The sequence below is a fragment of the Aegilops tauschii genome, chromosome 7 (genome assembly GCF_002575655.3).
Source record: "Aegilops tauschii subsp. strangulata cultivar AL8/78 chromosome 7, Aet v6.0, whole genome shotgun sequence".
Lineage (NCBI taxonomy): Eukaryota > Viridiplantae > Streptophyta > Magnoliopsida > Poales > Poaceae > Aegilops > Aegilops tauschii.
In genome coordinates, this window is record NC_053041.3 from 144,474,109 (window position 1) to 144,497,918 (window position 23,810).

At 44.6% G+C, this 23,810-nt stretch overlaps 3 protein-coding genes across 5 annotated transcripts; 1 reads left to right on the forward strand and 2 right to left on the reverse strand.

The window, feature by feature from the left end:
- Positions 1-486: 486 nt before the first annotated feature.
- LOC141026939 (uncharacterized) lies at positions 487-3,015 on the reverse strand. The gene has a single exon (XM_073503825.1). It carries the CDS (start codon positions 3,013-3,015, stop codon positions 487-489), a length of 2,529 nt encoding a protein of 842 aa, XP_073359926.1.
- Positions 3,016-7,397: 4,382 nt separating this feature from the next.
- LOC141026940 (uncharacterized) lies at positions 7,398-8,213 on the forward strand. Its single transcript, XM_073503827.1, has one exon. It carries the CDS (start codon positions 7,398-7,400, stop codon positions 8,211-8,213), a length of 816 nt encoding a protein of 271 aa, XP_073359928.1.
- An 8,243-nt stretch (positions 8,214-16,456) lies between these two features.
- LOC109733731 (uncharacterized) lies at positions 16,457-22,943 on the reverse strand. Of its 3 annotated transcripts, none has more exons than XM_020292948.4 (5): positions 22,828-22,943; positions 22,291-22,399; positions 17,224-18,788; positions 16,998-17,156; positions 16,457-16,913 (listed from the first exon to the last, which is right to left on the reverse strand). In XM_020292948.4, exons 3-5 carry the CDS (start codon positions 18,477-18,479, stop codon positions 16,886-16,888), a joined length of 1,443 nt encoding a protein of 480 aa, XP_020148537.3. In that variant the 5' UTR covers positions 18,480-18,788; positions 22,291-22,399; positions 22,828-22,943; the 3' UTR covers positions 16,457-16,885. The 3 variants fall into 3 exon arrangements, with proteins under 3 accessions (XP_020148537.3, XP_045086501.2, XP_020148538.3); XM_045230566.2 differs by having other exon boundaries at positions 19,684-22,399; positions 22,828-22,934; XM_020292949.4 differs by lacking the exons at positions 22,291-22,399; positions 22,828-22,943 and adding an exon at positions 18,982-19,111.
- Between the last annotated feature and the right edge of the window lie 867 nt (positions 22,944-23,810).

Sequence of the window (23,810 nt, forward strand, 5' to 3'; positions counted from 1 at the left end):
TGCCGTCGTTGGACGGAGACTGGTCCCAGACCTTGACGATCTCGATGGGCACGATGCTGCGAGCGACTTCCCTGGGACAGGCCTCGCCGCTGCCATAAAAACCAACGTACCGGATCCGGAGCTCGCGAGCGATTTCGCGAGGGTGCCCCACCCGGACGACGAGGCGCAGCGGGGAGAGGTCCGGCGCGGTGAGGCAGGCGGGGTCGATCTCGACCACGTGGCCGATGCTGGCCATGTTGAAGCCGATGTCCTCAGGGCCGGCTCTATGATTTCGAAGGCCCCGGTGCGAACCCGACCAGTGGGCCCAATATAGAGAAAAATCCAATTTAATACATGAAAATATAAAATTGCCATAAAATCATAAAACTAATATATTTTTACTAGAATCAAGCATATGTTATTTTCCCTGTCTTTGTTCCAAACCAAGTATCATGGAAGTTACAACGCAGAAAAAACATATTGAAATAGCATGCTAACCTCCAGTTATCATGTGAAACGAGACTTTCGTGCATTTTTTGACGCAAAATCATCAATGAGAGTGTCAAGATCAATACTATCCAGCATATTCTTCTCAATGCAGCACATGGCCAATCCATTCAATCTTTCTTGAGACATCGTTGACCTCAAATAATTTTTCAATAGTTTCAATTTTGAGAAACTCCTTTCAGCTGATGCAACAGTCACAGGTACGGTCAAAAGGATACGATAAGCAATTGAGACATTTAGATAACAATCCGCATCTCTAACAAACTCAAATATCTGATCCGCTGACATGAATGTGTTTGGCAATGTCATCTGCAGTACTTTTAGTTCAGAAACGAAATCATCTAGATCGACATCTGCTGACTTACCATGAGTGAATTTGTTGACAAAATTAGTGCAACATCTTCTTAGATCATTATCACCCAAGGACTTCAACTCTTTCGAGTTGAACAAGAAACCAAATATGCTCCCAAATGTCTTCAGTTCCTCAAATCTAGTAGTTAGGGAAGCAATTGCAACATCAATCATCACCAAAAGGTATTTAACTCTAAATGATTCCACCTCACTTGCTTGCGTTTCTTCATTCTGGTTATTTTCGTCATTGCCACTAATTTCATCAAACTGTCTTTTTCTAGTAATACGTCTCTTGACAGGAAACAAAGGTTGTACACCCATGTCAATTGCAATAGATCTCGCAATATCCAGACTAGTTGCAAAGCCGTCATTTCTGTACTTCTTAAAATATGAGATGGCACCTTCAATCTGTTTAAGAGTAACATCAATGCACACAAACTTATACTGCAACTTCTTACTCACCATGTTTACAGTGAACAAAATGTCATGCCAAATGACCATGCCAAGTAAAAATTCAAATTTCTCAAGTGCGCTAGCCAAAGAGTTTGCGTCGCTCTTAGTCTTGGCGTCATCGGTAGAAGTTCTCTTCAATTCCAGTAATGCTTTTCTTAACTCGGGTGCTTGATATCTGATAGCCTGAACACTCTTTATTCGACTCTCCCATCGAGTGTTACACAAAGACTTAACTGTCATTTTTGGAACATGATCAAGCAATAGCTGCCATCTTTTAGTAGAGCTTGAAAACAATATATAAATTCTTTGCACAACACCAAAGAAGGTAACAGCTTTACCGCAAGATTTTGCCATATCACTAAGAGTAAGGTTTAGGCTATGACAAGCGCATGGCATGAATAATGCTCTTGGATTAGTTTCAAGTAGTCTGCTCTGTACCCCTTGGTGTTTTCCCTTCATGTTCGAACCATTGTCATACCCTTGTCCACGAACATCTTTAACATCCAAACCAACAGATTTAAGTGAATCTATTAACACATTATAAAGTCCAAGTCCGGATGTATCATCCACCTTCAAGAACTCCAGAAAAAACTCCTCTATTTTTGTAGTAGTACTTGACATGTTTACGCACCTCACAATTAGAGTCATTTGTTCTTGATGGCTCACGTCAGGTGTACAGTCCAAGATGACAGAGAAATACCTTGCATCCTTAATTATCCTCAACAGAGAATATTTAACAGTGCGACCAAGAAGGGAAATTAACTCATTCTGAATATTATGGCCAAGATAATGATGATGGATTTCACTATTCTTAATGCGCCGAAGATGCTCTTGCATTACAGGATCAAATTCTGCCATCATTTCAATTACTCCCAAAAAATTTCCGTTGTTATCTTGATATAATTTCTCATTCGATCCTCGAAAAGCCAGACTATGTTTAGCAAGAAATTTCACAGCAGCAACAATTCTAATTAAAACAAGTCTCCATCGCTCCTTCTCCCTTGCAATCTCTTGTTGCATGTCTTTATCAATTGTTTCCTTCTTACTTAGCCTCAGCCTTACCTCATTCCAAGTATTCATGTTAGTGATATGCTCAACACTATTCTCATGCAATTTGAGCTTCTCACTAAGATGTCTCCAACCCTTCAATCCCTCGGATGCTAGCAGACTTTTGCTTTTTCCAGATTTAAACAATTTGCAACAAAAGCAGTAGACTTTATTCACGTGTTTAGAGTACACTAACCACCTCCGATCACTGAACTCGCCATTCCTTAACTTTCTTGTGTAGTAATCATATGAAAAATGCCTGCTACTAATTTCATCTTCGGGAAACACAAGATTGTATTCCCTTATAGGTCCTTTTTCAATGAGAATATCTCTTGATTTATTGTCAAGAATATTCCAAGTTCTAGGATCATATATATCAAAAGAAGAACCCTGCTCATCTGCATTTCCAAGATTCTCATGGTCACTAAAATTTTCCGTGTGCTGATCGGCATCATTTTCCGCAGCATTATTTTTCTCGACATGATTTTCCTCAACGGCATTCTTAGTATCATCAGGTTTTTCTTCACCATTTGTGATATATAATTGCTCTGAATTTGTAGCAGCACCGGTCCTCAAGACAAACATATCCATAGCGCCTTCCTGAGATTTAATCAACTTGTCTACTCTTTTCTTGTTGTTTCTTTTCTCACAGCCAGATAGATGTTTTTTAGGTAACATGATTATGCTGCAAGTGAGAAACACGAATACAGTATCAGAGATTGAAGATGTTATGTTTTCAGATGAGAAGTTTCAGAATTGAGACCACCGGAAAATATTTGCCTATAGATTAGGATTTATGAATAGATTGATCTGAGAATTATTACCTTCTGAATGATGATCTTGATCAGTTGATCTCTTCCCCGAATTCTTGCTGATTTGATCCCCAAACTCAGCTCCAGGTTTGGTGCGGTGCGCTGGTGTCGGCGTCAGGCGGCGTGCTGCTGTGTCGATGCGTCTCCGTGCTCCTGTGTCAGTGCGTCTCCCTGGATTCCAGGCGAACGACAGGCCCTAGTGGTGGTTGCGTGCTGCTTGCTGGGTGGGCTCAGAGCTACCTGGGCTGGACGTTAGTCATTCTTTTTTTTCACTAATCCGTAATATATAATATATATACTGCATATATACTATGGGCCCCCTTTTAGTCTGGGCCCCGGGCCGTCGCACCTCTCGCACTGGTCCAAAGCCGGCCCTGGATGTCCTTCTCCGCCCGCTCCTCCCTGGGGTAGCTGTGCAGGTTGATGTGGACGAGGTAATCCAGCCGGGACCGGTAGCAGTTCCTCTGCTGCCCCTCGGGCACGACCTGCACCGAGTAGCCGTCGAGCTCGAACGGCTGCCTGGCGATGGCCGCCACGCGGTCCTCCGGCGAGGCGAAGCGCAGGCCCATGTCGGCCACGATGGGGGAGATGGCGACGACGTCGAACCGCAGGTCCGGCGCCGCGGCGTGGATGGCGGAGCGGACGAGGGCCTTGACGTCCGCGACCTCGCGGCCGGCCGGGTCGGGGGTGATGAAGGCGTAGCCGGTGCACCTGGCCACGCGGTTCATTTCGGGGGTCCTCTGCAGGTACACGGTGGGCCCGCACTCCGGACGGCCGGAGCGAGCCACCGGGGGGTCGGGAGCCCAGCGGCGGACCGCGGACGCGGGGACGGGGTGGTCGATGCGCTTGTGCACGCTGACGAAGGCCGGGCGGCCCTCGGGTGCCTCCAGCGCAGAGGCGCCGGCGGGGAGGCGGGAGCTTCCGGGCAGCATCTTGCTCGCAGTTGCCCTTCTCTCTCAACACCGACGGCTGCGGGCAACCAGAGGACAGGTGTGGAGTGGAGCGGAGCGGGAGGAGTGTGATGGAGGACCAAGGGAAGGATGTGGCCGGCTTTAAGCACAGCACAGCATTCACTCCGGCGTATACTGGGATGGTGGCGTGAAGTAAAGTTGAGGTTGGACTGAAGCGGCGTGCGGGTTGAGTTCGAGGCAACTTTGCCATCAACACAGCGAGTAGTACAATGGCGCATGACCCCTGGCTTTGCCTCAGTCGGGCATTGAAGATGACAAGGGGCGCATGGAGTGGTCGCATCAGTCAGGGCCTCAGAGCATGGGCATCCAAAGGCAGATCTCGTAGGCCAATGCCTCTAGGAAGAGGCGTTGATCGCTGGTGCGACGGTATTGATAACTTTCGAGGAGTGCGGTATGCCGCTCGGATTCGCTGGGATTTTGCTGTCCAGCTCCAACAAAGCCGTTTGTGTTGTACTTTAGCATTGTTTGGTGATTTAAATCCGCAGAATCATAAGTTCCAAAAACAAATCCGCAGACTCCCTCCGTTTATGTGTATAAATCATCTTACGAAACCAAATAATCCCAAAACACTTAAACGTGGTGCATTAACTTCATCTTGTTTCTTTTTTCTTCACATAAATAAAGAAATCAACCAATAAGATATGTGGGGCATGTATGCTTTCAATGACTTCAGACTACCAAACACACCATGCAGTGGTCAGTCCATTGCATGCAACGCTACTAATTAGCAAATAAATATTAAGTTCTTTTGATTTTATCTTCGTCTTGGTCACGATGCACAACTTAAGATGACTTATGCACCTGGACGGAGGGAGTATATCACGATTAGCGGAAACCGCCACTTTACGATTCATGACATCGTGCATCAAATTAAAATTCTGACGGTGGTGAAAAACACCGAGTAAAAAATGGATCTCGTTTTGACGTTGGTTGATCCTGAGCCAGGTGACGGCGCGGTGTTAACGGCCGTCAATTTTCTATTTAGCACTCGAGACGAAGCCGCTGGGTCGGGCCTGCGTGCAGGGCCGGCTTTGGACCAGTGCGAGAGGTGCGACGGCCCGGGGCCCAGACTAAAAGGGGGCCCATAGTATATATGCAGTATATATATTATATATTACGGATTAGTGGAAAAAAAGAATGACTAACGTCCAGCCCAGGTAGCTCTGAGCCCACCCAGCAAGCAGCACGCAACCACCACTAGGGCCTGCCCAACCAAGCCCAGGCAACGCACGTTGCCCTGTCGTTCGCCTGGAATCCAGGGAGACGCACCGACACAGGAGCACGGAGACGCATCGACACAGCAGCACGCCGCCTGACGCCGACACCAGCGCACCGCACCAAACCTGGAGCTGAGTTTGGGGATCAAATCGGCAAGAATTCGGGGAAGAGATCAACTGATCAAGATCATCATTCAGAAGGTAATAATTCTCAGATCAATCTATTCATAAATCCTAATCTATAGGCAAATATTTTCCGGTGGTCTCAATTCTGAAACTTCTCATCTAAAAACATAACATCTTCAATCTCTGATACTGTATTCGTGTTTCTCACTTGCAGCATAATCATGTTACCTAAAAAACATCTATCTGGCTGTGAAAAAAGAAACAACAAGAAAAGAGTAGACAAGTTGATTAAATCTCAGGAAGGCACTATGGATATGTTTGTCTTGAGGACTGGTGCTGCTACAAATTCAGAGCAATTATATATCACAAATGGTGAAGAAAAACCTGATGATACTAAGAATGCCGTTGAGGAAAATCATGTCGAGAAAAATAATGCTGCGGAAAATGATGCCGATCAGCACACGGAAAATTTTAGTGACCATGAGAATCTTGGAAATGCAGATGAGCAGGGTTCTTCTTTTGATATATATGATCCTAGAACTTGAAATATTCTTGACAATAAATCAAGAGATATTCTCATTGAAAAAGGACCTATAAGGGAATACAATCTTGTGTTTCCCGAAGATGAAATTAGTGGCAGGCATTTTTCATATGATTACTACACAAGAAAGTTAAGGAATGGCGAGTTCAGTGATCGGAGGTGGTTAGTGTACTCTAAACACGTGAATAAAGTCTACTGCTTTTGTTGCAAATTGTTTAAATCTGGAAAAAGCAAAAGTCTGCTAGCATCCGAGGGATTGAAGGGTTGGAGACATCTTAGTGAGAAGCTCAAATTGCATGAGAATAGTGTTGAGCATATCACTAACATGAATACTTGGAATGAGGTAAGGCTGAGGCTAAGTAAGAAGGAAACAATTGATAAAGACATGCAACAAGAGATTGCAAGGGAGAAGGAGCGATGGAGACTTGTTTTAATTAGAATTGTTGCTGCTGTGAAATTTCTTGCTAAACATAGTCTGGCTTTTCGAGGATCGAATGAGAAATTATATCAAGATAACAACGGAAATTTTTTGGGAGTAATTGAAATGATGGCAGAATTTGATCCTGTAATGCAAGAGCATCTTCGGCGCATTAAGAATAGTGAAATCCATCATCATTATCTTGGCCATAATATTCAGAATGAGTTAATTTCCCTTCTTGGTCGCACTGTTAAATATTCTCTGTTGAGGATAATTAAGGATGCAAGGTATTTCTCTGTCATCTTGGACTGTACACCTGACGTGAGCCATCAAGAACAAATGACTCTAATTGTGAGGTGCGTAAACATGTCAAGTACTACTACAAAAATAGAGGAGTTTTTTCTGGAGTTCTTGAAGGTGGATGATACATCCGGACTTGGACTTTATAATGTGTTAATAGATTCACTTAAATCTGTTGGTTTGGATGTTAAAGATGTTCGTGGACAAGGGTATGACAATGGTTCGAACATGAAGGGAAAACACCAAGGGGTACAGAGCAGACTACTTGAAACTAATCCAAGAGCATTATTCATGCCATGCGCTTGTCATAGCCTAAACCTTACTCTTAGTGATATGGCAAAATCTTGCGGTAAAGCTGTTACCTTCTTTGGTGTTGTGCAAAGAATTTATATATTGTTTTCAAGCTCTACTAAAAGATGGCAGCTATTGCTTGATCATGTTCCAAAAATGACAGTTAAGTCTTTGTGTAACACTCGATGGGAGAGTCGAATAAAGAGTGTTCAGGCTATCAGATATCAAGCACCCGAGTTAAGAAAAGCATTACTGGAATTGAAGAGAACTTCTACCGATGACGCCAAGACTAAGAGCGACGCAAAATCTTTGGCTAGCGCACTTGAGAAATTTGAATTTTTACTTGGCATGGTCATTTGGCATGACATTTTGTTCACTGTAAACATGGTGAGTAAGAAGTTGCAGTCTAAGTTTGTGTGCATTGATGTTACTCTTAAACAGATTGAAGGTGCCATCTCATATTTTAAGAAGTACAGAAATGACGGCTTTGCAACTAGTCTGGATATTGCGAGATCTATTGCAATTGACATGGGTGTACAACCTTTGTTTCCTGTCAAGAGACGTATTACTAGAAAAAGACAGTTTGATGAAATTAGTGGCAATGACGAAAATAACCAGAATGAAGAAACGCAAGCAAGTGAGGTGGAATCATTTAGAGTTAAATACTTTTTGGTGATGATTGATGTTGCAATTGCTTCCCTAACTACTAGATTTGAGGAACTGAAGACATTTGGGAGCATATTTGGTTTCTTGTTCAACTCGAAAGAGTTGAAGTCCTTGGGTGATAATGATCTAAGAAGATGTTGCACTAATTTTGTCAACAAATTCACTCATGGTAAGTCAGCAGATGTCGATCTAGATGATTTCGTTTCTGAACTAAAAGTACTGCAGATGACATTGCCAAACACATTCATGTCAGCGGATCAGATATTTGAGTTTGTTAGAGATGCGGATTGTTATCTAAATGTCTCAATTGCTTATCGTATCCTTTTGACCGTACCTGTGACTGTTGCATCAGCTGAAAGGAGTTTCTCAAAATTGAAACTATTGAAAAATTATTTGAGGTCAACGATGTCTCAAGAAAGATTGAATGGATTGGCCATGTGCTGCATTGAGAAGAATATGCTGGATAGTATTGATCTTGACACTCTCATTGATGATTTTGCGTCAAAAAATGCACGAAAGTCTCGTTTCACATGATCACTGGAGGTTAGCATGCTATTTCAATATGTTTTTTCTGCGTTGTAACTTCCATGATACTTGGTTTAGAACAAAGACAGGGAAAATAACATATGCTTGATTCTAGTAAAAATATATTAGTTTTATGATTTTATAGCAATTTTATATTTTCATGTATCAAATTGGATTTTTCTCTCTATTGGGCCCACTGGTCGGGTTCGCACCGGGGCCTTCGAAATCATAGAGCCGGCCCTGCCTGCATGTTCACTCGTTAACTGGGCTTGCTCGTCAACTGAGTCAGGGCGTTTGCTCAATGACTGGCTCGTTTACTCTGCTCCTTCCGAAACCTAACCAAGTGGTCGTTCGATCATACACCGCGGCCTGTTTGGTTTCTCCTTCCAGAAAACACTAGCGTCGTCAGCCACTCCACTGCATTCATTCACTCTCACACGGATAACCACCAGGCTCTCCATCAAACTTCCACAGAAACCACCACCACAACAAGAAAATCTCCATCGCGCCATGGCGCGTTTGGCCTCGGATGGGACCAGACTCTGCAGGAGATCTTCGCCAGCGACAACAAGAAGTTCTCCTACGCGCATGAGGTCAGCACCTGGTACAGCAGCGTTGCAATCCTCCAGAATCATGCGTGCGGTGAGGGCCTGCGCCACAACAGAGGAGAGGTCGTGATTTCCAGACCTCCACCGCCCACTCATTGAGAACTTGGTCTGGGCGATGGAGGAGGCCAGCAATTCCCTTGATCCATTGCGACAGTCTCGCTGGTACATGTACCAGAACTGTAAAAAACTCCGCCCAGCGGACTACGAGGTCGAGGGGTTGGTGCCGGTGTCGCCCCTCGCTCTGATGGAGATGGAGCCACTGTAGATTGAGCAGTGGTAGCAGATGCAGGAGGTGGAGAGTGGCACAAGCAACAGGAGGAAGAAGAAGAAGCAACTCTGCATCCAGGGGCAAGTTCGTCGATCACTGCGTCTTCAAAAGTTGTAGCAAGAGTGAGTTTGATGCGTCACCTAGGTCTTACCGATGTGTAATTAGTTTATGCCTGAAGATCTGAACCAATATATAGATTCAGTTAGTTTTTGAACTTAATTGTGTGTTTGTGTCTGAATAACTATGTGTGTATGCTAATGTGTGTATTGTGTCTGAAACTCCTTTCAGTCTGAATGTTTGAAGTTAGGTACCTTCAATTTTCTGAACTTTATGTAAAATTGTCTAGCTATCTTGCTGAATTATGCTAGCTAACTATCTGAACTTTACGTAAAGTTCCTCTGAATATTGTCTCAAGTAGTGCAAATTCCTCTGAATATTGCAAGACAGTTAGGTAAATAAGAGCATGTTCAAAAATGGTCCAGCTCCTCTGAATCCTCAGCTCCAGCTCCTCCCCCCAAAAAGCTGGTCCTTGTAAAAAAATAGCACTAGAAAAATATGTTCGGCAGGCAGCTCCACTCCGATTCACTAGGATAGGTAGAAACGAGTGAGCCACGCGTGCCCGCTCGAACCGTTTTGACTTGGCGGTGGCACTTCTTTTGTAAATCTTACCAACTCCATGATTTCCCGATTTGAGATCCTGCAAATTGCCGCTCCGTACAAGTGCACAACAGCCTGCTCCGCTCCGGATTTGCAACTCCGGGGAGTTCGAGCGTTCGGCGCCGCTCCGCCGGCTCTGGGAGCAGAGCTGAGGAGTGGAGAGAGTCCGAACACGCTCTAAATGTCAAAATTTGGTAAGATGCTCATATTAGTTGAAGTTCAGTAAGGCTTGTAGTGTGGTGCTCAGGAGTTTACTGAATTCATTTTAACTTAATGTTAGTAGTGTAATTGAATTTAGTAGTGTTACCTAAAGATAAAATGTGTGCTCTAGGTGTCAATGCAAAGAACAAGCCTAGAGTTTCTTCAGCCAGTTTACTATGGAATTATGGAACTGAGAGTTTCTTCTAGCTAAGTATAGTTCCTTCAAGCCATTATGTTCCATGGTTCCATAGTTTAATTGAAAAAAGTCTGAACATTGCAAGTTAGGTACACTTGCAGTCTTTAATCAACACAACATTGAAACCAGTTTGAAACATTAAATTGAGCACAACTACAAACACCTCACATCAGTCAAATCACGTAAAACGATGCACACCAACTCACTCCTTTTGTGGTCAACTTGTCCACTACATCACTCAACCCAAATTTAACTCATCTACCCACTATACAACACCCTGCAAATTCAGTGGTGGTGTCAGTTACATTCAGTGCACAAGAATAATTCAAATGTAAACTACATCTATCAATCAGTAAACTAACTAACCCTAGAATAATTCACCATTGGAAGGCACCCAATTAGATAAAGTGAAACTCTATTTACAGAACCCTAAAACTCAGTCAAACAGGACATGAACATTCAGTTAATTCAGAACTCCAGTTAATCCAGTCAAACAACAACAACAACAACATTTAGTTAATCCAGTCAAACAACAAAAACAACATTCAGTTAATTCAAGTTTCAGAAACATCTTGAACCCTGAATCAGCAAACCCTAGTTTCCAAATCTGGAAACCTAAATTTCCAGCAACGAAATTTGCTAATAGAGATAGGCATGCAGCTCAAGTAGGGGGCGGGCCAAATGTTATATTTATTATTATGGAACTCTTTGATATATTTGGTTGTAAGCTATATGCAATGTTTCATATTTGTAGAAGCCGGAGGCGGACGAAATGCGTCGGCCGCATGGGCCGCACCAGCACCACGTCAGCAAAAGAGGTAGGACAGCGCCCCTTTGCCCGACCCAAACGGACAAAATTCAGACAAAACGGACGTCCATTTGGGGTCTCCGGTTGGAGTTGACCTAAAGAGATGCTACACGTTCTCACATGCTCACCATATCATATTTTAGATGGTAAATGTTCCATTAATCCATGGAAATCCATTTGTACAAGTAAAACCGAAGAAATAAGAAATGTGCAATAACTAAAACACTTCAAAGTTTCAAATGTTAATTTATGAAAATTATACCATCAAATGAACAACCACCATTTGTAAATTAAATATTTGTATCTGACATCAACTGGGTTCAATGCCGGAATGTCACACGCGAGGGCCAACGAACTAGAGCACCTAGCGAGGGTGAAAGCGTTAGAGAAATTTGACCTTAGATTTTGGATTTCTCAAATTTGCTATGCGGTACCTGCCGGCTATAAGCTTGACTATAAATGACATGGCAACACCATATAGCCATGAGCTAGCTGTACTATTGATCATGCTCTAAAGCCATCGATCTGGGCTCCACTGTGATTACTACCATCATGTTTTGTTAAGCTCAAAACTTCATTTAGGTCGCCAAATATTACCCAAGGAATGTTACTAAGTGAAGCCAGACCTTTCAATGTATCCCAAGTTTTATATCTTGCAGTCAGTTGTGCCTCTCCGTAGACCACTCACACGCCAAACAAAAGAGCCGAATCCTTCAACTTTTGTGTCAATATGGTTTAACCTGAACTAGCAACAACAAAACAACTATCATAGCCTAACGAGGCCGCAAGAGCTTCTACTCTAGTTTTCCTGACTTGATCTCCACAATTCCTAACACCTCCAAGCAAACTTCCTCGTGAATTCGCGAAGTTCTCAGACTATCACAGCATTGCCCGCACAGTGATAGTTCCGAGCCAGAAGACTCATTTGGTCTCACGGCGCTCCACCTGGGAGACCGCGTTTGTTGAACTGTTTTATGTCCCTTTTGAAGTTTTCTTCGCCATCCTCGTATCAATGTTCTTCCCTGATGATGTAGAATATTGGCCGAGGTTCTTCTTGCTGCTTGTGTTAGAGTTCCTTTCTTCCCGAGGTTTGGGGACTTGGGGTATGTGTGAATTGACTTGGTCCGCTTGCCCTCGGCCATGTCCACATCTGTCTATTCCTCCACGTCCAGCCACCGGATCAACTCCAGCGGCCAAGTCACCTCGAACATGCCGCTTGACCCTCGTTTGTCAGGCCCAGGCTCGTCAACATGCTCTCAAGTTCTTCCTCCGTCATACCAGCGGACGAAAATCCAACACCAGATGCCATCGCAAGTGATACTCGCGAACAAAACAGGAGCACCCTAGATGCAACCATAACCCGCCTGCGCCGCCTAGATTCCAAGGGCGGGCAGTAGTGCAGCGACCGCCCCATGATCGGCCTGAGATATGTTTGTGACGAGGAACAAGTGAGGCACTAGGGGAATAATAGACTCAACGCCGACGAACGTCGGCGAGAGGAGAAAACCTAACAAGCGGAGCCCGAGGTAGATGACGACCCAGGGTGCGGGTGAGGTTCCTCCACTCATGATCCACCTTTTTTTAGATCAAAAAACTTCCCACCACCTTGTTATGACAACCCACGTGGGCCTTTGAAATTACAAAAATTATTTCATATATGGGCCTTAGGCCCATCTATAATCCAACACGAACTAGCAATCGTAATATATCTGGCCATAGAAACTCACTCGGCCACTTGTACGTGGAGACAGCATTTCCTTTTTTTAAGATGTGGAGGCAGCATTTCCTATTCGGCGTCTTAAGCACCCCTCCCCTCGCTGGCCCATTTTCCATTTTTTCTGTTGAACTTCAAAAGCGCCCCTCCCCCCGCTGGCCAATTTTTCTTTTCTTTTTCTTTTTTGTTAAACTTCAAAAAACAAGCAAGCTTCGTGAGTCAAACTCGTGAATTATTTCTTCAGTTCTAATAGCAATAACCACTAGAAAACCTCATCGGGTGTTCCCATTTACTTCCTTTTCTCCTTTTCTTCTATTCATGGTTCGCTGGTTGGTTTTCTGGGCGGTTTTTATTGTGCTTTTTTCTTTTATTTTTTCATTTTTATTGTTCTTGTAAATTTTCTAAATGCGTGAAGATTTGGCAAATTGAAACTTTCAATTCGTGAACTTTTTCAAATTCACACATTTTTTTCTTGAAAATCTGTTTTTTTTTTTTGCAAATTCGATGAACATTTTTCAACATTGATGAACTTTTTTTCCAAATTGATGAACCTTCTTTCGATTCGATGAAATTTTTACCAAATATGATGATGTTTTTTTTCAAAATTGATGAACTTTTTTCAAAATCAATGATTTTTTCAAAAAGATGATTTTTTGTCAAATTTGTGAACTTTTCTACAAAATTGATGATCTTTTTTCAAATCGATGAACTTTTTCAAATGCATGTTCTCAAATCCATGATTTTTTTTTCAAAGTCTCAAACTTTTATTCTTCAAAATTTGAAAAAAAATCACCGATTTTGAAAACTGTTGGGCATGTATTATAGTAGCTTTTTTTATTTGAGGCAAGTAGTACACAAGTTGTACTGTAGTTTTTTTTTAGACGAACTGTAGTTCTTCTTGTTTTGAGGGAAAGGTCACTGTAGGTAATAGGAGGTGGTACTATTGGGCCGCGGCCGCAAAGCTAGGGAGCGCTAGCTAACCTTCTCCGAGCGTGAAGCGTCGCATAGGAGCTCCCGTGCAGGCATCCTCATCAGTGCAACATCACGGCTGAGCAAGGTTTATGATTCAGTGACCCTAAAAAAAAGGTTTATGATTCAGTGTTTTTTTTGCGGAATAGTACTTGTATTACTCAACACTCAAAGATTACAATCACGACTGACAATGTCGAGGAGTTCATCCGGACCCGATGCAAGCCACACAGCAGTTCGGCATTGTGATCGTCCAAAACTTGCCAGGAAGTGACTAGCATTGCTTTTGCTACGTGCAATATGAGTAATACAAGAATTATGCTCGATCAAACTATCAGACAATATGATTCAGTGCTTTTCTTCCGCTTCCTCTACGTGACCGACGATGTGGTCACCGACACGGGCCCGATTGAAGGGCCGTGTCGTCTGTTTTGGTGGGTACCGGTCGACATGCAGATAATGTGCATGAGCCGATCAATGGCAGCACCTGCTGCAAGCCTACAACCACGGTTCCACGCATCAACAGTGTGTGCATCCGCTGCATGCTCTGCCACGCTACTTGGCACTGCACAAGAATTTTACAACACACCTCCATTTCACTTCATAGTTCATACTACTTGAGACATAATAATATGATTACAAATTAAGCCCTTGACAAGCTAACATGCCTGACAGACAACAGACGAACTTCAACGAAGGCTACCACATCAAGCCCCTGCTAAGCACTTGGTCTAATACTCTACTAGCTGCGTGCTCTTATCGCAGCAACACACAACACAAGCTAGCTAGTCGGTGAGATCCATGGAGACTATACGAACCAAAGGAGCATCAAGCCCCTGCTGCCTCCAGGTCTCACCCAGACCGGGATTAGTACTAGTACTACAAGCTAACATCCAAAGTGGATTCAGCTAGGAGGCCGCCGCCGCGGCCTCGAACATAGGCACGTACTCTCCGTTGGCGTCGGTGGACAGGGACTTGTCCCAAACCCTGAGGATCTGGACAGGCACGACGTTGCGGAACCGATGATCGCCGTACCTGATGCGGACCTCGCGGGGGATGTTCCGGGGATGCACGAGGTTGACGACGAGGTGGACCGGGGACAGGTCAGGCGCCGCGAAGCAGGCGGGGTCGGTTTCCACCACGAACCCGAAGCCGCCGCAGCTGCGGTTGATGCCCTCCTCGTGGCGCTGTTCCTTGGGGTAGTCGAGCAGGGCGATGTGGGCGAGGTAGTCCGCCCGGAAGCGGAACTGGTTCCTGGGCGGCGGGTGCGTCATGATCTCCACCGAGGGGTCCTGCAAGCGTCGCTGCAGATCGGCCATGGTCGTCTCCGGGAGAGGGGGCGCCGGGGGCATGAACACGTTGATGAAGGCCGGGCGGGTCGTCCGACGCTCCCGCTCTGGGGTGGTCGCGCGGACCGCCGTCGCCGGAACTGGGACGCTGGTGGGCAGAAACACGTTGAGGAAGGCCGGGCGGCCCGAGTCGTTGTCCCACTCCGACGCCGACGCCGACGCGTCCGTAGGCGCCATTTGCAACGAGGCGGCGACGGCGTCAGTGGGACCGTTGGCGCTGCCGGGCTGCATAGTGCTGGTGGACTGGTGGTGGCGATCAGGAGCACACAGCGGTGGAATGGACGGAGTTTGATGTGGGGAGGAAGAAATGGAGTGGAGGGGATGGCTTTAAGCACATGCGTCCGCTCATCAAGCTCGAGTAGCTCGAGACGAGTCATTCGCTCCGGCCAACGGAGGTGTTGGCGCAGTAAAGGAGAGGTTGGACTGAAGCGGCGTGCGGGTTGAGTTCGAGGCAACTTTGCCATCAACACAGCGAGTAGTACAATGGCCGTTCCCACTGCCATGAGAACGGGTTTGCCTCAGTTGGGCATTGGGGGGCGTTCAAGAAGATGACAAGGGGCGCATGGAGTGGTCGCGTCAGGGCCTCACGCTCAGGGTATGGGCAACCAAAGCATCTCGTAGGCTATATAGGGGGGATTTGATTTTTCGCCACTCTTTACTTTGAACTTTGACAATTTGCCACTAGTTAGATTGTAATTGATCTGTTGACACTTATTACTTTGTATTTTGATCTTTTGTCACTTTTCAACACAAAAACAATCTATGGACATAATAGACAAACTAAGTAGACAAAATAGAGGACCATTGTACCCTGACCCAAACAAAGCACATCCTTAGTCATTCCCATCTAAAATACAGCCGCCGCTTCTGTACGTGCTGCTCGCCGGCCACCGCTGTACTTGCTGCTCTCTCTTCCTCACCGTTGCTCTCATGCTCCTCCTGCTGCCTTCACCCTCTGCTCCCTGCGCCCCCTCCTTCCCCTGTTCAAACTCCTGCTGCCTCATGCTGCCCCACTGCTCCCTGCGCCCCCTCCTTCCCCTGTTCAAACTCCATGAGCTCCATTATATATCTCCATAAGCTCAAAGTTGAAATGCAGAATGCCGTTGAATCAATGATCCAAATTGCATGAAACTTTCTCAGATTAGTCACATAGATATGAATGATTTACTGTAATTTTTAGAATTTTTTCTGACAACTTTTAAATATCAGTCAAAATGTGGTCAAACTAGTCAAGCTCAAAGTTGAAATGCATTTTGCCATTCAACCAATGATCAAAATTGCATGAAACTTTCCCAGATTAGTCGTACATATATGATTGAATTTCTGTAATTTTTAGAAATTTTTCTGGGTGGTTCAAAAAAATGTTCAAATTTTGGGCAGCATTTTGGCTCAATTTGGACAGTATTTTACCCGTTAATTCACTTCTGAACATATGTATGCACAAAACAGAAAAATTCAAACATATATTTGGACATATTCATACACCATGACACAATATCAAGACAATATATTCTTACTGCCATGTTTTTCAACCAAAAGCACAAGGCCATAGTAACTGGCCATGTTACAACCAAAAGCATAAAGAAGCTGCCATGCTGCCATGTTACATCCAAAGTGAAGGATGCTAAGTCTGTCATATTACAACCAAAAGTATAGAGAAGATCAAGCACATCACTAGTACTTCCTTCTCTTCGGGGTCAACTTTCTAGCTTTTGAGCTTGAGGCCATGTCGTATGCTATCATGGTGTCCTCCATGGTAGGGGTAGGTTTCTGCGACGCCTCATCAGCCAATGCCATGGCCAACATCCTTCTTGTCACTGGATTGGGACTTCCTTGGAGACTCTGTGGCATAGTGATCATGTGCCTTGTTGGAGTGACGGCCACATCAAGTTGTGGTGCTGCATGTGTTGCCTAATCAGCCAACGCCGAAGCCAACATGCTGCATGTATAGAGAAATGTAATAAGTGCAAGTTAAAATCGAAATGTAATAAGCCAACATTGCTATAGTATGTGGATGTGTTACCTTCTTGTCACTGGATTGGGACTGCCTTGAAGACTTTGTGGCATAGTGATCATGTGCCTATTGGGAGTGACAACTTCAGGTTGTTGGGATGTCAATTCAGGTTCCGGTGCCGACGCATCATCATCAGCTGGATATCTTGGTGCTCTCTTCTTTATTTTCCTGCACATAAACAAGTTAGTACATAGTAAAACAAGTGATGAAATAAACATTGGTCATTTACAAGTACCTTGGCTTTGGTCCATTCAACGGACACGTGGACTGCCTATGGCCTAAAATGTGGCATCTTTTGCATCTATTCTTGCTGCCTAGCTGTTTTGGCTCTTTCTTCTTTTTAGGACCACCATCTCCACCTTCGAGGAAGCTCTTGTACCTGTTCTTTCTAGGCCTTCCAACACCTCTTTTCTTGTCTAATGGAGCCTCCATGTCAAATGGAAATTGTACATGTGGCCATTGAGACCTATCTGTCAATGGCTCAATCTCTCCAGCATATGCTGCCCAAAACTTCTCCAGAGAGAAATAGTCATGCACATAATCCTCCCATCTGGGGTTCCTTCTATCTAGCAAGAAAGCAAGTGCATGCTCACAAGGCTTCCCTGTCTGCTGCCACTCCAAGCACGTGCACTCGCTTTGGTCAGTTTTCACAACATGTCGCAAGTTGTATTTACTTGTGTCCCTCACCTCACAACTTGCAACTCCAGATTTCCCAACTTTCAAATGTTTAAGTCCCCTTGTCCTATTATGAATCTGTTGGATGATGGCTGGAATAATTTTTCCTTTCAGTTTCATCCCAATCTTTCTCCTTTTCTCATGAAGTTTCATGACTAGCTCTCTAAGAGTGTCAGCTAGCTCATCAGGTGGCAAATCTTTGTAATCTTTAATCCAACCATTAAAAGACTCGGCAAGGTTATTGTTGATGTAATCACATTTAATGGAGGGGTCAAACATGCATCTCATCCATTTTAAGCTGTGGTACCTTGAGAGATATTCATGCACATCAGGTGCTTCTGCTAGGATTTTATTCATGTGGTAGTTAAAAACTTGTGGCCTATATGCCCTAGCAGCTGGCCACATTCTGCCAAACACATCTCCTTGGAACTTTTTAGAGAAGTTAGCCATGAGATGCCTAAAACACTCCCTTTGATCTGCATGAGGGAATATTTTTTGGACTGCATTCTCTAAACCTTTACATGCATCTGTGCATATAGCTAGAGGGGAAACATGACCTAATGCCTTGTTGAGTTGTGACATGAACCATGTCCAATTTTCATCGGTTTCACCATCAATGAATGCAAATGCTACAGGATACATCCAATTATGCCCATCTAATGTTGTACAAGCGGCTAAGTGACCTCTCCATTTACCGGTGAGTGCAGTTGAGTCTATACTAAGATATGGTCTACAACCAGCTTTAAAGCCATCAATGCAAGGTTTAAGAGCAATAAAGAATCGGTTAAAGCGAACTATACCGTTAACCATCTTCATATCCACCTATACAATGCTTCCTGGGGATCTCTTCTCAACTTCCGCTTTGAAGTTAAACAAATATTGAAAACTTTGCCTCATGCTACCATAAATCTCTTTTTGTGCTATATCTTTGCCTTTCCACACCGTATGATACTCAATTGTAGTGCCATATGTATCTTGCAAATTCTCCAACAGCTCTTTGCATCCAATTTTAGGGTCACTCTGTATAAGGGGTACGGTCCTCTGTGCTACCCATCCTTGAGATGTCATGCTGCTTTTTATCCTACCGGTAGAGGAGCACTTGTGCTTCACAGAAATCTTGGTAACCTGCAATACAATAGGAAGCCCATCAGATCATAGTATAAACATAGAAAAAACAGCAACAATAACAATGCTTAAAATCCCATCATGACATAGGATAAACATAGAAAAAACATCAACAATAACAATGCTTAAAAGCCATCACATAGGATAAACACAGAAAAAACATGAACAATACTTCAAAAAAAAACTTTAGTACCCTTATGCTTTGTCCATCGGTCCTCACTCTGGCTGTAATCCTCCATGGACAACCCGTGGCTCTACATTTGCCAAGATATCTTTTCTTATCACTCTTATATCCCCAAATGTCGATCTCCCTTTTAATTCCACTAGGACAATGCCCGTGCGTTGCTACGGGAAAGCATAATTTTACGACATAACTTATTGTGTGATTGTGTTTTTTTTGTCAAGAGGTTGGCAACTATGAAACAAAAATTCTCTCTCTCTCGGCCTGATGCTCCATCATCATCCATGAGACAAGTCCCTGAAAAAGTCCACGTTGCCTCATGTCGCATATTATCACATCCAATAGTGCCCAGTTCGGCATTCTAATTCATAATTCGAGTTCAATATGATTCAACAGAAGCTAATTAAAAGAAAATGTCATGTTCGAACCATATGAACTACAAAATACAATTTAGATACAAAATATAGAAACAAATTAATATTGATCTACAAATTGACATATCTTCCCTGCACGAGGGAATCCCCACCGCGCGATAATGAAGTCAATTTTACAGCCATAAGCGCCCCTTCTAATAAATGTGAATGGAAGAGAAAATGGTTGATTATTTCTTACCTATGTTGCTACGGATGACAAATCTAGCGGATGAATCAAACAATGATCAAGTGAAATGGATAAAGTTAATGAATCCTTTAAGAGTGAAAAATATGATATGACCTTTGATATTTTCCTTTCAAGGTTGGTGTAGGTATGGCACACATTGTGCAGGAGCACCACGAGGGTGGTGTGCTCGATCGGCAAGTGCGTCAAGAGCTCACTGTTGTAAAGCTTGAGCATGGCTGTGGAAATCTTCAGTAGGAAATGATCAAAGTTTAAGATCGCGGGCAAAAGCATTTCGCGGCTGACTCCTCCAAACGCTACGGCCCGCTATAGCAGGCGATCGCGGCTGCTATGCCATTTAGCGGCAACAGTACAAGTGCATGTTTGTCTAGAAAAATAGAGTATTTTCAGCAGAAAAACAGAGTAATTTCAGTATAAATTCGAAGAGTAATTTCAGCAGATAAACAGAGTAATTTCAGTATGCCCCGCGATTGCCTGATTAGCGCCAGATCGCGTTTTTTAAGGCATAGTGTCGCGGGAAGCCTACCAGCCAGCGATTGCGCCGCGATCGCGGAAGTGATATCAACAGTATGATCTATCTGCAACAGCCGTAACAGTACCTATGATTGTGGTTAGATCTTCAATTTCGTGCCATAGTTACTGATAGCGAGCCATCCTTTCTTATTATTGTGGTGTGGCGCTCCAGCTTCACCGTACTGGTCCTGCTGCGTGAGCCATCCGCGATCTAGCACCGCCCCGCCGCCACTGCACGCGCTCCATCGACACCTTGTTCTTCTCATCATGTAGTCTCTTCGTCGCTTGCCATGCAAAATTAGCATCGCGTTCTCCTCGAGCAGCACGCTCAATGGTGGCTTTTTTTGCGCATACCCATGATCTATGTCGCCGCCGCCATGTGATCTTCGACGACGTTGACGCAGCTCTCGTGGTCCTCATGGTGCACCGAGCGCGCACGGGGCGACTCGCCAGCGCGTCCATGGCCTTATTTGTGCGGTAGTCCTGCAAGGCGGCCACGTATGCGTCGAGTCCTGCGGGTCGGCGTTTGGAGAGATGTGGCGGAGGGCGACGTCCGCGGCTCCGAGGCTATGATCCCCGTGCGCCGCGCTTGGTGAGGTTGAGCTGCGCATGAGGCTGAGTAATCGAGTGTTGTAAGGGCCGAGGCATTCAACTTTTTGCGAGATTAAAGGGGCTAGGGGATTCCGATCAGATCATGTGAAATGCAAAATCGGGAGGGTTGAGTGGATTGCGAGATTAAAGGGTTGAGAGGATCGTGAGATTAAAGGGGCGAGAGGATTGCGAGATCAAATTTTCGTCTTGGGAGGAAAGTGATCGGTATTTGCTGGGTTTTTTATCGTCATTTATTAGCTTGCCAAATCATGTGAAATAGAAAATCGGGAGGGTGGAGCGTACGTAAGGAGGGGTGGAAGAAAAGGTTGGACGAAAGATTTGACGTAAGAGGGGAGAGGGAACCTTAGGTTTCTTTTAGGTAGTAGAGATATTGTCTGATAGCCATCCTAAAATCTTTCATTGAAGGAAACAAAGCACCAAGATACATCTGCGGGTTCTCTTTGTCATATGCAATCTCCTCATCTGGTGGCACACTATCATCCACGGGAATGGCAGCCTCAATGAAAAGCTGACGGTCCTCCTCATCGGTCATGTAAACTTCCTCACTAGGTGGAGAAGGTGGTGGCTCAGGGACCACCTCATCGTTGATACCAAGAATATCGCACATATTTTCTTCGGTTATGGGAATGTCGACATCGTTAATACCAAGAGGATCACACATATTGTCTTCTTCAGTTATGGGAGGAGCTATCTCAATCAAGCTCCAATCTATGAGTGGTTCTTCCTGATAAACCACGGAGGACTCACATCTCTCAGTACTATCAACCACATCAAAACAGTTTGAGATTGCATTGTGGCTGGGTGGTCAACATCATCCGGTGAAAACTCCACATCATCAGGAAAAATTCTATATTGACTACCCATTGTCTGTGCCATCTCGAAAGCTGACAAGTTTGAATTGTCAACAACCACAGAGGAGCTAGCACTGCATTCTACAGATTTGTTAGTTGTCTTTTTCGGAGCAGCTGGCTTTTTCGAAGCAGCTGGCTGTTTGGGGGTAGCCGGCTTTTTGGGAGCTGGCTTTTTCGGAGCAGCTGGCTGTTTGGGGGTAGCTGGCTTTTTGGGAGCACGCGGCTGTTTGGGAGCACGCGGGTGTTTGGGAGCAGCTGGCTGTTTTGGAGCCCTCTTTGCATTGGGTGCCTCCAATGTAACAACCTCAGCTAACAGAAATGATTTCTTGGCCTCAAAGTCCCAATGATTGCCAATAAAGTGGGAATTCAGTTGCTGACCATTAAGTACAAGATCAACTGTGCTCTCGACGGTGTCTAATGCAAACAACCGCACCTCCTGGCCTATCCCCATTTTGATATGTTCTGCCACAGCTTCATTGAAGCTAACCCATGACATACCAGAAATGTTGAAATCAAACACAACATCATGCTTGTCAACAACTTGCTCGCTTCCCTCATCAAGCTTGTAGACATAACGAGCTACTCTAATAGTTAATGTGAACACCAACGGCGGTGGAGGCGGCCTACTTGACAATGACCAATAACGAACAATATACGATGGAGTTAGCGTCTATTCGCTAACGTGCATTCAGATGAGCACCAAAAAGAAGCTACTTTGCTTTCTCACCTGGGCTCGGGAACAAACAAAGGAGGAAAATTGAAGCCATCTACTACGACGTGGTCACCTCTCTCTGGTTCAGCCATCTTCAACACCTAGCTCATCCGAGTTATGTGGTCTGTAACAACAAGAAATCAAGCAAAAATCATGAGATGTACACCAGCAAGTTTTCAATATTTGTTAACTTCAATATTTGTGGTAGAGGGTGCAACAGAAGCACAAACGTGAGAATTTATTGATCTCTTCTCAAAATTTTTTGAAGTAGTAGAGGGCGCAACAGAAGCACAAATGTGAGAATTTCAGTCCCCGCGCACACAGCAGGAGCACATGGCGAATTCAAGGTGCAGCAACGGCCATCGACGCGCGGGCAAGCCGGGGGCTCTGCGGGGCGCCACGAGTCGGCGAGTCGCGGCGAGGCTTCGACCGGCCGCCGCCACCGCTACCCTTGCTGGTCACCCTAACCCTAGGGCGCCGCCGAGGAGATGAGCAAGAGAGAAGAGAGGGAGGGCGCAGGAAAGTGGGAGGGAGTGGGAGAGAGAGACTCACCAGGGCCGCCGCCGTCGAGCACCACCAGGGACGCCGCCGCCGTCGTTGCCTCTGCTTGCGAGAGACAGAGCAAGGGGATGAGAACGAACGAACTCCTTTGTTCCTCCTGGTCAATCGATAGGAAGGGCAAATTAGTCCTTTTTTGTGGGACCCATGTGAGAGAGGGCAAAATATCAAAGACCCAGATAAAAAGTGTCATCAGATTAAATACAAAGTAACTAGTGGCAAAATAGCAAAGTCCCAAATAAGGGGTGGCAAATAATCAAATTCCCCGCTATATAGCCTGCGTGTAGGTTTTTAGGTGGTGACAGGGGTCGATACCGCACTCCACACGATACCATGATACTAGCACGTCTCAAAATTTAAATTTGCAAGTTTTTCAAAAAGAAAAAAAGGGTGTAGTTTGTGGTTCTGACCTTCTGCAAATAGTGCTACTCCCTTCGTCTAGGTGCAAAGAGCATCTAAAGGAGTTGCGTCACAACTAGATGTACGAAGATTGAATGGAGGATTTTTGTCAAAAATAAAACATTGAATGGAGGATATTAAACAATGACGATAATGACTTCTGTTTGGCACATTTAGAAGATTGGGTGGAGCGAAACACTACGTTGATTTCCCATGTAATTTAACGTGTTAGTCAATAAAATAGCAGCATGCAAAATGAAAATTAATGATCATAAGGAATGAGGAGTTTCTTCCACGCATGGTGAGTAGATACATACGTTTGAGCGACGAGTAATTCCAGACGATGGGAGTACTATTTATGTTGGATTTGTCTTTTTTTTCTCCATGTGTATTTTGAATTTGTCACTGAAATTTTTAGTGATTGTAGACGCATATCTTGTTGGTATTCCTTTTTCTTACAAATTTGAATTATGAGGAGGTTATCATATCATGTGATATTTCCCGTGGTGACAGACTAGTATGCCTTAGCGTGTTGAGCATCGGTGTGACGTTATTGCCCTCCTGATTCTGCATCATCC